Here is a 14,855-nt window from a genome sequence, read left to right on the forward strand (position 1 = left end):
GCCGGTGTGCACGCGGAAGCCCAACGCCACCATAGATGGCGATGCCTGGCCCTTCCCCGGCAGTGCAGAAACTTTAGTGACGGCGGCGGCAGGGCCCGCCCCTTTTCATGACGGCACGTCCAGGCCCGCCCGTTTTCGTGACGGTGCAGCCTGGGCACACCCCTTTAAGTGATGGCACGGCCCGGGCACACCCCTTTTAGTGACATTGGCAGCCCAAAACTGCACACAACAGTGACGTCCACCCCCACTACACTGCCCCTTTGCAGCAGCGTCCTGGCCGCTACAGTTCCTAGAAGGAACAATAAATGTTCACGGTGCTTATACCCTGGGGAAAGGGGATGATAGAGGTACAGAAGGAGGTAGAATTAAGGATAAAAGAAAAGATCATTCAAAAACTGCTACTTTTAACTTATCATATAGATCACAAGATAATTTATTTACTCAGTAAAGCTCAAAGGTATATAGGTATCATATAAAACAGGTACAGGGAAATTACTTTAAAAAGCTGTACAGGGTACTCTAGCAAAAACCGATACAAGATAATAAAAAGGTAAATTTAATATACAGTATTTCACTTAAAATATTTTTGCATGAGACACTTGTATATATTGTATTTGTTTCTCCATCTCTCTAGGTCGGTGGCTTCCTTAAGGGCCATACACACTGGGCATTTTCGCACAGCGTGTATGGTGAGAGATGATGGAGAAAATGGATAGGATGAAAAACGCTCTGTGCATACACACTGAATGTTTTTCGCCCATTTCAGGGATTTTCATGGTGGATTCTCTGTTGACGCTATGGAAAGTTGGCCTCTCCGCCTCTCACCTGCTGGTAATACCAGCAGTTGAGCGGCCATCCCAGCAATAATGTGGGAGCGCAGATCATCGATTAACAGTGCCCCTTACACACTGGGAGGTTTTCGAACTGAAAGCAGCTCTAATGAGTAAACGGAGCTGCATTCAGCTCAAGGGCGTCCAGTGTGTGTGGTCCTTGAGTCTGACTGATCACAGTGATCTTAGTCCAGCACATGGTCAATAAAAAATGTTATGTAAAATAAGATGATATTTCCTATATAAGGCAAATATTACTGGTCATTATGATGAATAAAAATTTTTGCAATTTTCACACCAATTTTGACAAATTCACTTGGCACTCAAAGGGTTAAAACGAGTCCAAGTTTAAGAATTTGTGTTTTAACAGGATCCTGGCACCCTTTAATCTAGGGCCTGATTCTGGTTCACTTGCAAAAGCAAATTCTCTCTCTTTTTTTTTTTCCATTTCTCTTTCTTTATTAGAAGACTAAAGTATATATACACGGTTCAAAATTTCATAAACAATACACAATCAAAATTTACGAACATCAAATTAAAGAAGCAAACAATGTAATTTGCATTAATGTGAACAATACAGGTTGTTTTTCTTTTTTTCTTTTAAGGAAAGGTCTCTTGAAGCCCAAAACCTATGGTTTCCTAAAGTGGCAAATCATTAGCAATCAATCGTGTTAAATACCAAGACGTGTTTGAAAAGCACTTAATAATTAATAGTTTCATTGAATCGGGGAGAGTTAAAATATAGCTCTCCCAGAGTTAAAAAAAGCAACCCTAGACTCCTTATGATTAGAAGCTTCCATCCAATCCATCCAGAATATATGGAATAACTTTTCCTTAAACAATGAGAAAGGGGGAGACTCAAACTGGGTCCATACCTGGAGAATAATTTTTTTGGCAACTGAACTGAGAATTATTAAAAGTTTGCAGCCTCCTCGTGAAATTCTTTGGCCTTGGGGTATCATGCCAAAGATAGCCCATTCGGGTGTGAAAGGTACATTGTTTAACAAATTGTCTACTGCATATTTATACACCTTGAGCCAAAAATATTTAATTTTTGGGCATAACCATAAACAATGAAATAGGTCTGTGTTGTCGACTTGACATTTTGAGCATCTATGATTTTGAGAAGAATTCATCATAGAACTACGCTGTGAACTAATATAAGTTCTATGATGAATGTTTAAAAATAATTCCCTATATGAGCTTACTGGGATAATACACCAGGAATCAAAGATTTTTCAACAGAGAATCCACCATGATATCAGGAAAATAACGCTTCCATTGAGGCAAACCAGAACTCAAGGAATTGTAATCTACTATATCACGTAAAAAATGATAATGTCTTGATATTGCTTTACAATCTGGGTTAGGATAAATTAAAACCCGGTCTAGGGTATTATTCCAGTCTTTGTAAGTGTGCAAACCACCTGTCTTATGTAATGCTGTGCTTGAAAATAAGCAAAAGGAAAGGGAGCTATAAAGTCAAATATCAGCTGCATGAGTAAATGTAAAAATATTTTTAGAAATGTTATCTATAATGTAAGTTATGCCCCTATCAGACCGCACTTTGTAAACGGTATATTGCCGTTTTTTACCGTTTTAAAACGGTAATCTGTGCGGTCTGAAAGGTGCAGGACCACTTAACCGGTTAGAAAATACCGTTTTTTCTAACCGGTTAAAATGCAGGGTCCTACCCGTTTCAGAACCGGTATTTTAGGCTCAAAATCGGGTCTGAAACGGTATTTAGGACCCAGCCAATGAGCTGGGTCCTAAATTCAGCGCAGTGAATATTTAATAAGCGCTCATTAAATATTCACAGTACTGGAGCTGCCCCGCGCCCGTGTCGACACCCCTCCCCCCCCCGTGTCGACCTACCCCCGTGCAGCCGGTACCTCCGTTGTGGATCCCGGCACTGCAGTTCAGTATGGTCGGAAGCACTTATGAAAAAAAGTGTCTTTCAGAAAATGGCTGCCCCATAGGAAAACTTGTTTTAAAAAAACTGTCTTTCGTATGGGGGCAGCCATTTTACAAAAGTCACTTTTCTTATAAGAAAAGGGGGGGGGGAGCTGCACGGAGGGGTGGGCTGAAGGCTGCACTGGCTTTGACCCTGTATTTGGAAAGTTTCCAAAAACGGGTCTGCCAGTGTCAAAAAATCGGCACTTAAACGGTAATATACCGTTTAAGAGCTGCGGTGTGAAAGGGGTTTTATCTGGCAGACCCGTTTTTGGAAACGTTTTCAAATACAGGGTCAAAGCCAGTTATGCGGTCTGAAAGCAGCATAATAGGGGTTATACCCTTAGTAGACCATAAAAAAAAGGATTAGAGGCCAAACCTTGTTGAAACTCAGGGTTTTTAAGAAAAGGGAGAAAAAGGGATTTATGGGCGTTCAACCCATTCTTATGTCTCAAGATGTGCCAAAGCCTACGGATGCTCCAGAGCAATGGATTCTCCCTGATCTCCATTGGAATTTGCTGATCTGCAGAAATGAAACCAGATTTACATTTTGTAAAAAACCCTCTTCCAAAGAAGTTAGTATAAATATTTGCAGCTTTTGGGGGTTTCCCAAACGATATTGCGCTTTGTGGTGGAGCAGCCCAAAATGAATTAACTATACAGTGCGGGGTGTTTTTTGCTGAAAACAAAAGAATTATTAGGCGCTTGTCGGGAGGGAGGGTGGAGGATGAGGGTTGGAGGGATAGGGATAATTATCCCTATCCCTCCAACCCTCATTCTCCACCCTTCCTCTCGACAAGCGCCTAATAATTATTTTGCTTTCAGTATAAATATTTGTATTACGGATCCAATCTCTGAGGTGACGAAACAGTGCTGCATAATTATATGTTGTTAAATGTAAAAAATTAATTCCCCCATTATAAATAGGTTGCTGAAGCCTCCATAAACCAATTCTATGACGTTTATGGTTCCAAATAAATTTAACAAAGCTTGAATTAATTTTTTTTATATCTTCATTTGTAAGTAAAAGAGGAAGTGATTGTAATAAATATAGTATTCTTGGGATAGTTATCATTTTAAGGATATTAGCCCTACCCAGGTAGGAGAGTTGGAGATGACGCCACCTTGCCACATCCTTAGACAAGGATACAATATATTTAGAAATATTAATGTGGTATAGAGAGGAAGGGTTTTTAGAAATCATAACACCTATATATTAAAAAGATTTTCTGGCCCAGGAAAATGGCACCAAAGAAGGGCAAACAGGGCGGGTGTATCCAGGTCTCAAATACATAGCTATTGATTTGTCTGGATTAACTTGAAGCCCTGAAATATCTCCAAAATCTTGCAGTAAAGACTGTAAATGAGCTATGGATGATTTAGAATCAGACAAATATAGAACCATATCGTCTGCAAACGCTGTACATTTAATTGTAATGCCTTTGATCCTTATATTATTCCGTAATAATCTAAAAAAGGGGTCAAGCGATAAATTAAATAATAGGGGTGACAAAGGACACCCCTGTCTTGTTCCTCTATACATTTGTAAGGCCTCTCCTTTTACTCCATTAAGAAGAAAAGATGTCTTTGGGGCGGTATAGAAGTAACGAATAAGGCCTATGAAATTTTGTCCAAATGCTCTTCGCATAAGGACTTCATCTAGATGCGGCCACAAAATCGTATCAAACGCCTTGTAAGTATCAAGGCTCAACAACATATTGGAGGTGGTAGGGTCTCTGGAGGAGATAACCGTGGTTGCTACGGCCATTCAAATACCTTTAACTGAGTGTCTCCCTTTCCCAAATCCCAGTTGGTTTGAGGTTAATAGGTCAGGAAGGATATACTGCAACCTATTGGCCATCAGTTTTGCTAGAATTTGGAAATCCAAGTTCAAAAGAGTAATAGGACTATAGGAGGACACTAGTTGGGGATCTTTATTAGGTTTAGACAAGGATATAATCTATTCTTGATAATGTTCTATGTACTGCTGATAAATGAGTGTAAGAATGGTCTGTCGGATTAATTAAACGCCAAGGGTCAATTTGATTATGTGAGGATTTAAATTTACTGACAATTTGCCAGGAACTAGGTGGAGGCAAGATAGGCGGAAGGAATTTATCTATCAAAGGCTCATCTACTCTATTAAAGTCGCCCCCTACAATGAGGTTAGGAGTATTGCTGGGTACACACCAGGACGACTAGGGCCCGATCCCCTCAATCTAGATCCAATTCCGACCAATTGGATGTAGATTGGGTGGTGATTGGGCCCTTTTCTATCCTGGTGTGGACCGATACCGATCCGATGCGCGGTCCCGCGGGTCGGTCAGTCGTTATTGAGATCCTACCTGCTGCATCTTATTTGGCAGTGTGATGTTATAAATTCTTTTTGGATGGAGTGCACTAGGATATTAAGGACGTTGGGGGTCCCAGGCCCATCCCTTGGTATGGTTAATTTGATATTGGGAACTGGGGGGAGGAATGAGGCGGAGTGGGCGCCATGTGTTAAAAACGCCGCAGCAATAGCAAAAATGATAATAGCGAGACAATGGATGGCACCGACGGGCCCTAAAGTGGAGGATTGGGTGGCACTAATGAATAGCACATGCTATCACGAGAAATATACTTACATGATTCGCAGGAAAGGTACCAAGTTTGCCAAGGTGTGGGGGTACTGGCAACAGTCAAGCTACTATAAGGCACCTACTGAATAGATTAAGTTTGGGCACATATGATCTCTCATTACACTGGTAAAAAGGAATCCTTTCTGTCTTGTTAGTCAATTTTTTTATTTTTTCACTATAACTTGTGTGTATATATTGAATGGTACAGTTGCAGGGGGCGTTTGAGGAATTGATGATGCCCAGATGGGTAATTTGGATGATTATTGGGGCGGCTCTCTTACTGGGACCGGATGGAGGGCGGGGGGGCGGGGTGGTTGGGCTAAAAGGGGTTTAAATTGTATCATTAGTGATATATTAGAATTGTCACAATAGTTTGTACACGGGGTCAATTGTATGTAGATTGCGAGGGTGCACTATGCACTTTATGAGAAACGATAAATGAAATATTGTTCTATGCACTTTAATATTTAAGCACATTACTTTTACTGTTGTGATTATTGTTATAGGAAGGGTTGACTTGGGGAGAAGCAATGTCTTTCTAGGGAAATGAACCCTGTTAAATATGACACCGCAATTTTTTTTTTTTTTTTTTTTTTGTAGGTTTCAGCACTTATGCACTGTAGATTGTATACTGCTTTAGTAGGTGTAGAATGTTAGCTTTAGGGGATGCATTTAAATATAATGATATAATGAGCTTGATTCCTCCATCATATCACGCTAAGTCAAATTTGGAATAACTAGGAGTGCCAGAGGGCTGCTCTTTCGTTTCTTCTCCCTCTTAAAAGTAAAAATTAAATAGTCTTAAAGGTTAGTGTAACCATTGGTACTTGTTTGTATGTCATATGTTTTTTTTTTTTTTTTTTTTTTTTTAAGTGTATTGTATTGTAGAGTATGGGATTGTATGATTTGTGTATGTGTATTGATTGTTATATCGTTGGAAAATTTAATAAAGAATACAAAAAAAAAAAAAAAAAAGGGGTCAAGCGATAAATTAAATAATAGGGGTGACAAAGGACACCCCTGTCTTGTTCCTCTATACATTTGTAAGGCCTCTCCTTTTACTCCATTAAGAAGAAAAGATGTCTTTGGGGCGGTATAGAAGTAACGAATAAGGCCTATGAAATTTTGTCCAAATGCTCTTCGCATAAGGACTTCATCTAGATGCGGCCACAAAATCGTATCAAACGCCTTGTAAGTATCAAGGCTCAACAACATATTGGAGGTGGTAGGGTCTCTGGAGGAGATAACCGTGGTTGCTACGGCCATTCAAATACCTTTAACTGAGTGTCTCCCTTTCCCAAATCCCAGTTGGTTTGAGGTTAATAGGTCAGGAAGGATATACTGCAACCTATTGGCCATCAGTTTTGCTAGAATTTGGAAATCCAAGTTCAAAAGAGTAATAGGACTATAGGAGGACACTAGTTGGGGATCTTTATTAGGTTTAGACAAGGATATAATCTATTCTTGATAATGTTCTATGTACTGCTGATAAATGAGTGTAAGAATGGTCTGTCGGATTAATTAAACGCCAAGGGTCAATTTGATTATGTGAGGATTTAAATTTACTGACAATTTGCCAGGAACTAGGTGGAGGCAAGATAGGCGGAAGGAATTTATCTATCAAAGGCTCATCTACTCTATTAAAGTCGCCCCCTACAATGAGGTTAGGAGTATTGCTGGGTACACACCAGGACGACTAGGGCCCGATCCCCTCAATCTAGATCCAATTCCGACCAATTGGATGTAGATTGGGTGGTGATTGGGCCCTTTTCTATCCTGGTGTGGACCGATACCGATCCGATGCGCGGTCCCGCGGGTCGGTCAGTCGTTATTGAGATCCTACCTGCTGCAGGTAGGATCTCAATGATGACCATACAGCCGGGTGCGGGTCGCCATCGGATCGGACCCACTCACGGTGCACATCGTGAGCGGGTCGTGCCCCCCCGCATCACCGTGAGCGGGTCGGACGAGTCACTGACGACCCGCTCACGATGTGCATCGTGAGCGGGTCGTCCTGGTGTGTACCCTACATATCTCTTTGAGCTAAAAAGTATGTCAACTCGGTGAAAAAAGTAGAGGGATTATTTGGTGCATAAACATTAAATAAAGTGTATTTAACAATAGAGATTATAATATCTAACAGTATGAAATGACCACTAGAGTCTTGATATTGGTTTACGATTTCATACTGAAGATTACGACTAAATATTATAGCGACACCTCATGATTTTGAACAAAAAGGGGCAGAGATACAGTCCTGTGTCACACCATCCCTAAGAGTGGAATCATCCCCAGCTCTCCAGTGTGTTTCCTGAAGCAAAGCAATATGTACACCTAACCGTTTAAAAAAAAAAGATGATATCCTCTTTCTTTTAATAGGTGTATTAAGCCCTCCCACATTCCATGAAATTACTTTAAAACCTGGAGACGAAGAAAGTGTAACCCCACCATGAGATGTCTGAGATGACATTAAGTGGTGTAAGATAAAAATGTACAAGAGATTCCATAAATGTTGGCCTTTCTCTGCCCCAGCCTACAGAGAGATAGGGCCAAACAATGGAGGCTAGGAGACCTTTCCTTTTACAATAAAATAATTTCAGAATAATCTCAATATTATTAAAAAAAAAAAAAATCTTTGTGAAAAGCATCACAAAGAAGAAGTTTAATATCAACCTGTTCATTATGTTAATTTGATTTAAAAAAAAAAAAAAAACTACAGCCTTCAATTTTCAATATTTTCACACCAAACATTAAGGAATCAACCTCCATATCCTGGAAGTGCATTCCGTTAGAAGTGTAATAAGTAAACATAGAAAAGAATATGCATGGGTATTCCCACATATTTAAAATATAATCAATGTTCTTAACGGGGGGGGGGTTGTTGTTGTTTTGGGGAACTCAAAAATGTAGCTTTAGCCTTCTCCGGGTCAGTAAAAAATTGACCTTGTACATCAATATCTACCCGCAATTTAGCTGAAAAAAGAATGCAATCCTAATGTTATTCTCAGCAAGGTGACTACACACCGGAGAAAAGACCTTTCTTTTCTGAGCCACCAATGCTGAAAAATCATTATTCATACACCTTCTAAAGATAGCTGAGATTGTTTTCTTGATGCTATCCATAGTTTATCCTTGCTTTTACAATCAAGAAACCGAGCAATGTCTGGATGTGGTCGTTCGCTAGTTTTTCTCTCCAGGCCTATCCTGTGAGCTCTCTCAATTTGTAACCCTGATTGATCAATAGCCATATTCAAAGCCTGTGGAATTTTGACACATAGATAATCCAGAAGTGGTGTCCCCATCTGTTTTTGAAGATTTGTTTGGGTTTCCTCCGTTTGCTCAAGATCATATACCCGATCTTTAGCGTCACTAAGCCTTTGTTCCCACATAGCTATTCTATAGGTGTTTGAATCCACCTTACTAATAATGGCTTCCAACGATGCCTGGATAGCCTCTTATCAATTTGGGGAAGAAAGGCATGGGTCACTGCCTCTACCATATCTGCTATAGAGGCAGGTGCCACTATAACCCTTTGCTCTGTGGGTGTATTCCCCGTAGTATTGAGCATACTTGATGATCCCTGAGATGAGGTTGTCTTAGACCCGAAGGGCTTATTACGTACCATAGTTGATGGAGAGTCTCGTACCGATTTACCAGAATTAGTCGATCGGTCGAGATATCTTTCCATCCCCCAGATGTATGATTAAACTTTAAAGATGTTGCTCTATACAATATCCTAGCCTAGAAGGACGTATCCCATTATCAGAAAGAAAATGAAAAAGAGGAAAAAAAAAAAAAACTTGTGTACTATATTTGTGTTATTCCCTACACCTCGTGTAGTATATGTGTATTATTTATATATTATTTATATTTTATTTTAGAATTACCTCCACCAAGAGGAAAACTTTTCTTCCCTTTTTTTCCCCCTTCGTTCCTCTTCCCCTCCCTCCTACCGAACTATTGAAAGTGTAAGACCTCCGATAATGGGCTGTATAATTTATTTGGTACTATATTTTACCAATATGTGAAGGTTAATAATTACCCTTCCTTCCCTTTCTCTCCCCTCTACCCCCCTTCTCTACCTGTATACATTTTTCTGTTTATATATATATATAAATATATATATATAAAATATATATATATATATATATATATATATATATATATATATATATATATATATATATATATATATATATAAAATAATCTAAAAAAAACGTAAGCCCTCACAAAATTAATTCTGCATAGGTTGATGTCCTTTCAATACCTTGTCCCAATAGGATATTATAAAAGTCCCCCAACAATCAAGTTCAACCAGACTCTGTTGAAAACGTTCACACAAAAAAAATATGAAAGTATAGTTGATTGTTCCTGTTAATGATCTGACCCCCCCCCCCCCAAAAAAAATCAAATATCCAGTTCAATCAACAATCCAAATGTGTTTGAAGAGTTATGAAACTAGTGTTCTAAACCCTACCAAAAAGTGGATCAAAAATAGTTTACAAGTTGTCTGTAGCACACTCTTGACTTCTATAAAGGCTTCTAGGCCTATGTGAACCTCAAATGTCTCAGCAGTATCCAGAAACAAATCTCCAACGGATGCATCAACTACAGCCTTAAATAAAAGAATCAGGGGAAAAGCTCACCATTTCTCCGGACAACGGTGTTAGGAGCTAAATAGAGCCCAAGAGCTCATCGGCTGGTGCATAACAGTTATCAGGACCTCCATTGGCAACAATTTCGCTGTTTTCTTTGTGCTCCTAGATCTTTTCAGCAGGGCATCAATTACAGGCTTCTCTGTGTCCTAGCAAGATCCTCTCTCTCTGCCACTCAATAGAGCATGTAAGCTGCCGTGGGGAGAGCTGAAGCTCCAATCCCCCTTGCCCCCAGCCATATACCGTCTAAGGGTAGCAGGGATCTTCGTGGCGACGTATCGGGTCAGGGTTGGAGGGGACTGCAGCACTCTGCTGCCGGACGGGAGCTTCCCCTATGCTCCCACAGCCAAAACACGACAATCACCAGCCCCGGCCATCCCCTATCTCTCTGCTCCTGGTCTGAAGGCAGGGGGGGACCACCCTCACAGCGCGGTGACTCCTTCTCTCCCCGCCACAAGCCGTCAACTGCAACGGTGTCCGGAGCAAGGATGCCAAGGCTCAAGCCGCTACAGTCTCTCGCGGCGAGGTAGCCGGGGGGCGCCCAACCACCTGTCTCCCAGCAGAGTCTCTCCACACAGCCGCCGAGCATGGCGTGCACTCACATCAGCTCCCGCCTCCCCACTTCTCTGCTGGTCCGAGGGTATGTTTTTGCTGCAGTGCTGTTCCACCTAACTCCCCACTGTGGAGCTGAATAATGTTGCTCGATGTCCTCAAGCTAAATAAAACGGCCCGCACACAGCAGCCAGACTCCGGGGATAAGAAAGAAATTCTCAGTCTACAGATCCCTCAGAAGGAGCGATGATAAGATGCGGCCATCTCGGATGCCCCACCCATCAGAAGTCTATAGGACCGACCATGTGCACTGTAGGTTGGGCAGATGTAATATGTGCAGAGAGTTACGTTTCAGTTATTTTAGTTATTTTGTTTCTGTGCAGAGTAAACACTGGCTGCTTTATTTCTACACTGCATTATAGATATCAGTTTGAAGTACAAACCCACCCAAATCTAACTCTCTCTCTGCACATGTTACATCTGCCCCATCTGAGATAATTTGCTTCTGCGAGTGAACCAGAATCAGATCCTTAGTGTGCTTGTATTAATACTCACGCACACTCATTTCTATTCTCTTCTGGTGTGTAAACAGTGTACGATCCCCGCTGCTGCCATTATCGGTGGAAGCAGGGACCCTGCATGGTGCCAGCATCACAAGCAGCAACAGGGGGGAGCATAACCATGCTGCAGCAATCATTTATGGTCTATTCCATCATCTGTGCATGCACAGACGACAGAGGAGTAAGCATCAGCCATCGTACAGCGCTTACACACTGGGTGATATAATGAGCGATATCGCTTATATTGCCCAGTGTGTATGGGGCTGAATGCTGATATTTGTAGTTTGCAAAGTAATGAAGTTTCATGAAGTGTGTTTCATAGACATTAACCTCAATGTACACTGAATATGTCATACATATTGAACACTATTGATTGACAATATTGTTAACCTAAAAGCAATCAACCACTATCACCTTACCTCCTTTCTACACAATACACTTCCTACTAATCACCACTTCACACTCCTGGCATCAGAATATATATTTATTTATTGTGGTGAAACAGGGTTAGTTTCAGCAGAGAGTGATAAATTTCTCTGGTCAGAGCTGCCCTGTAAAGGGCTAAGGAGCCATCCAACATCAGAGAGACTGTAGCGCTGCCAGAATGGGATCAGTTTACCCGGTTTCCTGGACCATGGTACCTCTGACTATGCAACCTTCCCTATTCTGGGAAACCGTTATGTTAGGGGGTCGTGAATTTCCTACATTAGTAGATACAGGTAGTGAGTTGACACTTGTGTCTGAGGCTGTGTTGCAAAGGGTAACCGAGAGCCTACCAGTTTCTGTAAAAGTGCTGTGCATCCATGGTTCCACTGAGAGGTTCTCAAGAGTGCGCATTAGGATTGGCTTAAGGGGCAGCTGGTATGATGTAATAGCAGCTGTTGGCCCAAAACTTCCTTACCCAGTAATTTTGGGGCACAATTTCCCAGGCTTTAGAGACTTGGTGTCTGAGCGGTCAGCCATCCCACCAATTAAAGCTACTGTTTCTGGTGGAGAGTGAACCTCCAGTTTGCCGAGTCTCAAAACTTTGGCCGGGGCCTATTAAATGGTGCTGTATTCGCCAGATCACCAGGGAGACCTGCCATCACGTTAGCCGAGTCCCTTACCTATGCAGAAGCGGGAGGCTGAAAATAAGCAGAGGCTGTACTGCAGGCTTTTCCAACCACGGTCCTCAAGGCACACCAACAGTACAGGTTTTAGTTATATCCAGGCTTGAGCACAGGTGACTTAATTAGTATCTGAGTGATTCTGATTAATCCATCTGTGCTGAAGCCTGGATATCACTAAAACCTGCACTGTTGGTGTGCCATGAGGACCGTGGTTGGGAATGCCTGCTGTACTGCATCCCAGAGGCTCGGAAAAAGGCGTTAAATGGGGATTTACCCCTTGAAAGAAAAGCTGACACAAGAAAGCAGCATAATGGGGTACAATTTGATTGTCACCCTGTGAATACACCAATGGTCCCATTACAAATGGAAGCTCAGGGGAGACCTGTGCAGAGCGTCCCCAAGGGATGCAGTCAAAATCCCGAAGGTCAAAATACCGACAACCATTGACAGACGGTCAAAATCCCGAAAAGGTCAAAAAACCCGACATGGTCAAAATCCCGAAAAGGCAAAAAAAAACGACATTTAAAATCCCGACATATAGATGTAGATGGGTGAAAAAATCAACATGACTTTCGGTGAACCAGGTCGATATGGGCTTTTTTACAGTTTTTTGACCCGACATGTGCCGACAGGCGGTATTTCATGCCCTACCATCCACTAGGGCGTGGTGGGAGAATAAAATAGTTTGCCGAGTGCAGCGAGGCACCATGCCCGAAGCATCGCAAGCGAAGCGAGCAATGCGAGGGGCTGCGGTTGACTTCCAACTGTGCCCATGTCGACATTTGAGTAAAAAAAAACAACTGAAAAACCCATGTCGACCGAAAGTCATGTTGACTTTTTCACCTGTCTAAATTCTATATGTCGCTATTTTGACCTTGTCGGGATTTTAAATGTCGGTATTTTGACCTTGTCGGGACTTTGACTGTCTGTCAATGGCTGTCGGTATTTTGACCATCGGGATTTCATACAGAATCCATCCCTAAAGCTGATGTCACATCGCCACGAGGAGAATCTGTCCCCAGAAGAACTAGAGGCATTTTCTGGAGGAGGGGGAGTAGTTAGTTTCAACAGGGAGTGAAGTGATATGGTATATATAATATATAAGCAAATGCTTCGAAAGCTAGATGTAGTTTCACTTCAATTAAGGTATACATATAGTAACCTTTCATCATGGAACTAGAAGTGTGCAAAGATGCTTGTGCCAATAGGTGTTTGGATAAAACTCAGAAGAAAAAACACACTAACCAACCCCTCCTTGCTACAGCCAAACATACATTTTCCAAAATGCATAAATGACATACATGAAATACATCTTACCAAGTATTCAAATTTCACATCAAGGTATTTTCGGATTGTTAATTTAGTGTCTGGAATGGCTTTATTAAGGTAGGTATTTAAATCATTCAGCATCTGTTGGAAGAAATGTAATGTGAGAAAGAAAATCATAATAAATTTAAAGTGTTTATTGGACTGCATACATCAAGCAAAACAGGGTTTCTGCAGTTCTGTGCACCAAATGCAAATATGCAATATTAATTCACAAAATGATATTAAAAGTTTATCTAGTGTTCCCGCTAGCCTTGTTTTGCAGGGTGCCGCACCCTGCTCGATTTTTAATGTGCTGAAAGCACCTTGCCCTTTTGTCTGCGCCCTGCCGCTGAGCTGACAGCTGATATAAGCAAAATAGATCGGCAGCGTGTTATCATGGCAGAGGCACCTGGAAGGTGTGACAGCCGCTTAACAGAAGGGTCTGTCAGAGCGTTAAGTGGCTGTCACCTCTTCCAGATGCCCCCGGCAGTGCACTTACATGAGGGAGGAGGGACTAAAATCAACGCTGTGTCGCCATATTCTGGGCCTAGTACTAGTGTCTTACATGCAGGGAGGACGCAGGTGAAGCTTTGCAGATTCTGGCAGTGTAAGTAGCTGAGCCTACAGTATAGCACAGTGGTTCCCAACTCTGGTCCTCAAGTACCCCCAACAGTGCATGTTTTCCGGGTCACCTTGGAGGTGCCCTCATTATTTAGACACATTTTAAAATATCCACAGGTGGAGCTAATTATTTTGCCTGTGATTCTGTGTGGAGACCTGGAAAATGTGCACTGTTGGGGGTACTTGAGGACCAGGGTTGGGAACCACTCGTATAGCGGTGCCAGAGCTGCGCAGCTGATGGACGCTGACTGACTGTGCTTCTACAGTGCCACTACTGCAGGCTCAGCTACACTGCCGGAATCTGCAGAAGAAGCGGCTTCATCTCTCGCCTCCCTCTGTGTAAGTGCAGTACGGGCCATGAACCCAGCAGGGCAGCACTGATTGAAGTCCCCCCTCCCTCCATGTAAGTACACTGCAGGGCCCTGAACCCGCAGAGTCAGCGTTGATTTCTTTGGTTTCCTGATATAAATGAAGAGTTAAAAAGGTCAAGTTTATTATAATTCAGATCATAAGATTCTAACTAACTTAAAACTACCTCATGCATAAGGACCCCAATACTGCAAAAAAAAAAAAAAATCTTTGGGCCTTATTCTGAGTACAAATTTGTTCGGAAAATGGGTAAAACCATGTGCACTGCAGGTGGAGC

The 14,855-nt window shown here is 41.9% G+C and overlaps 1 protein-coding gene across 2 annotated transcripts in view; it reads right to left on the reverse strand.

The window, feature by feature from the left end:
• Window positions 1-14,855, reverse strand: part of PICK1 (protein interacting with PRKCA 1) — a 61,012-nt gene that overhangs the window by 12,967 nt on the left and 33,190 nt on the right. For both annotated transcript variants that reach the window (XM_083156624.1, XM_083156623.1), the window contains one exon: window positions 13,598-13,690. In XM_083156624.1, coding sequence (XP_083012750.1) covers window positions 13,598-13,690 — 93 coding nt within the window. The remainder of the gene's footprint in view (window positions 1-13,597; window positions 13,691-14,855) is intronic.

This window comes from Crinia signifera, chromosome 8 (genome assembly GCF_055691185.1).
Source record: "Crinia signifera chromosome 8, ASM5569118v1, whole genome shotgun sequence".
In the NCBI taxonomy this organism is placed as follows: Eukaryota; Metazoa; Chordata; class Amphibia; order Anura; family Myobatrachidae; genus Crinia; species Crinia signifera.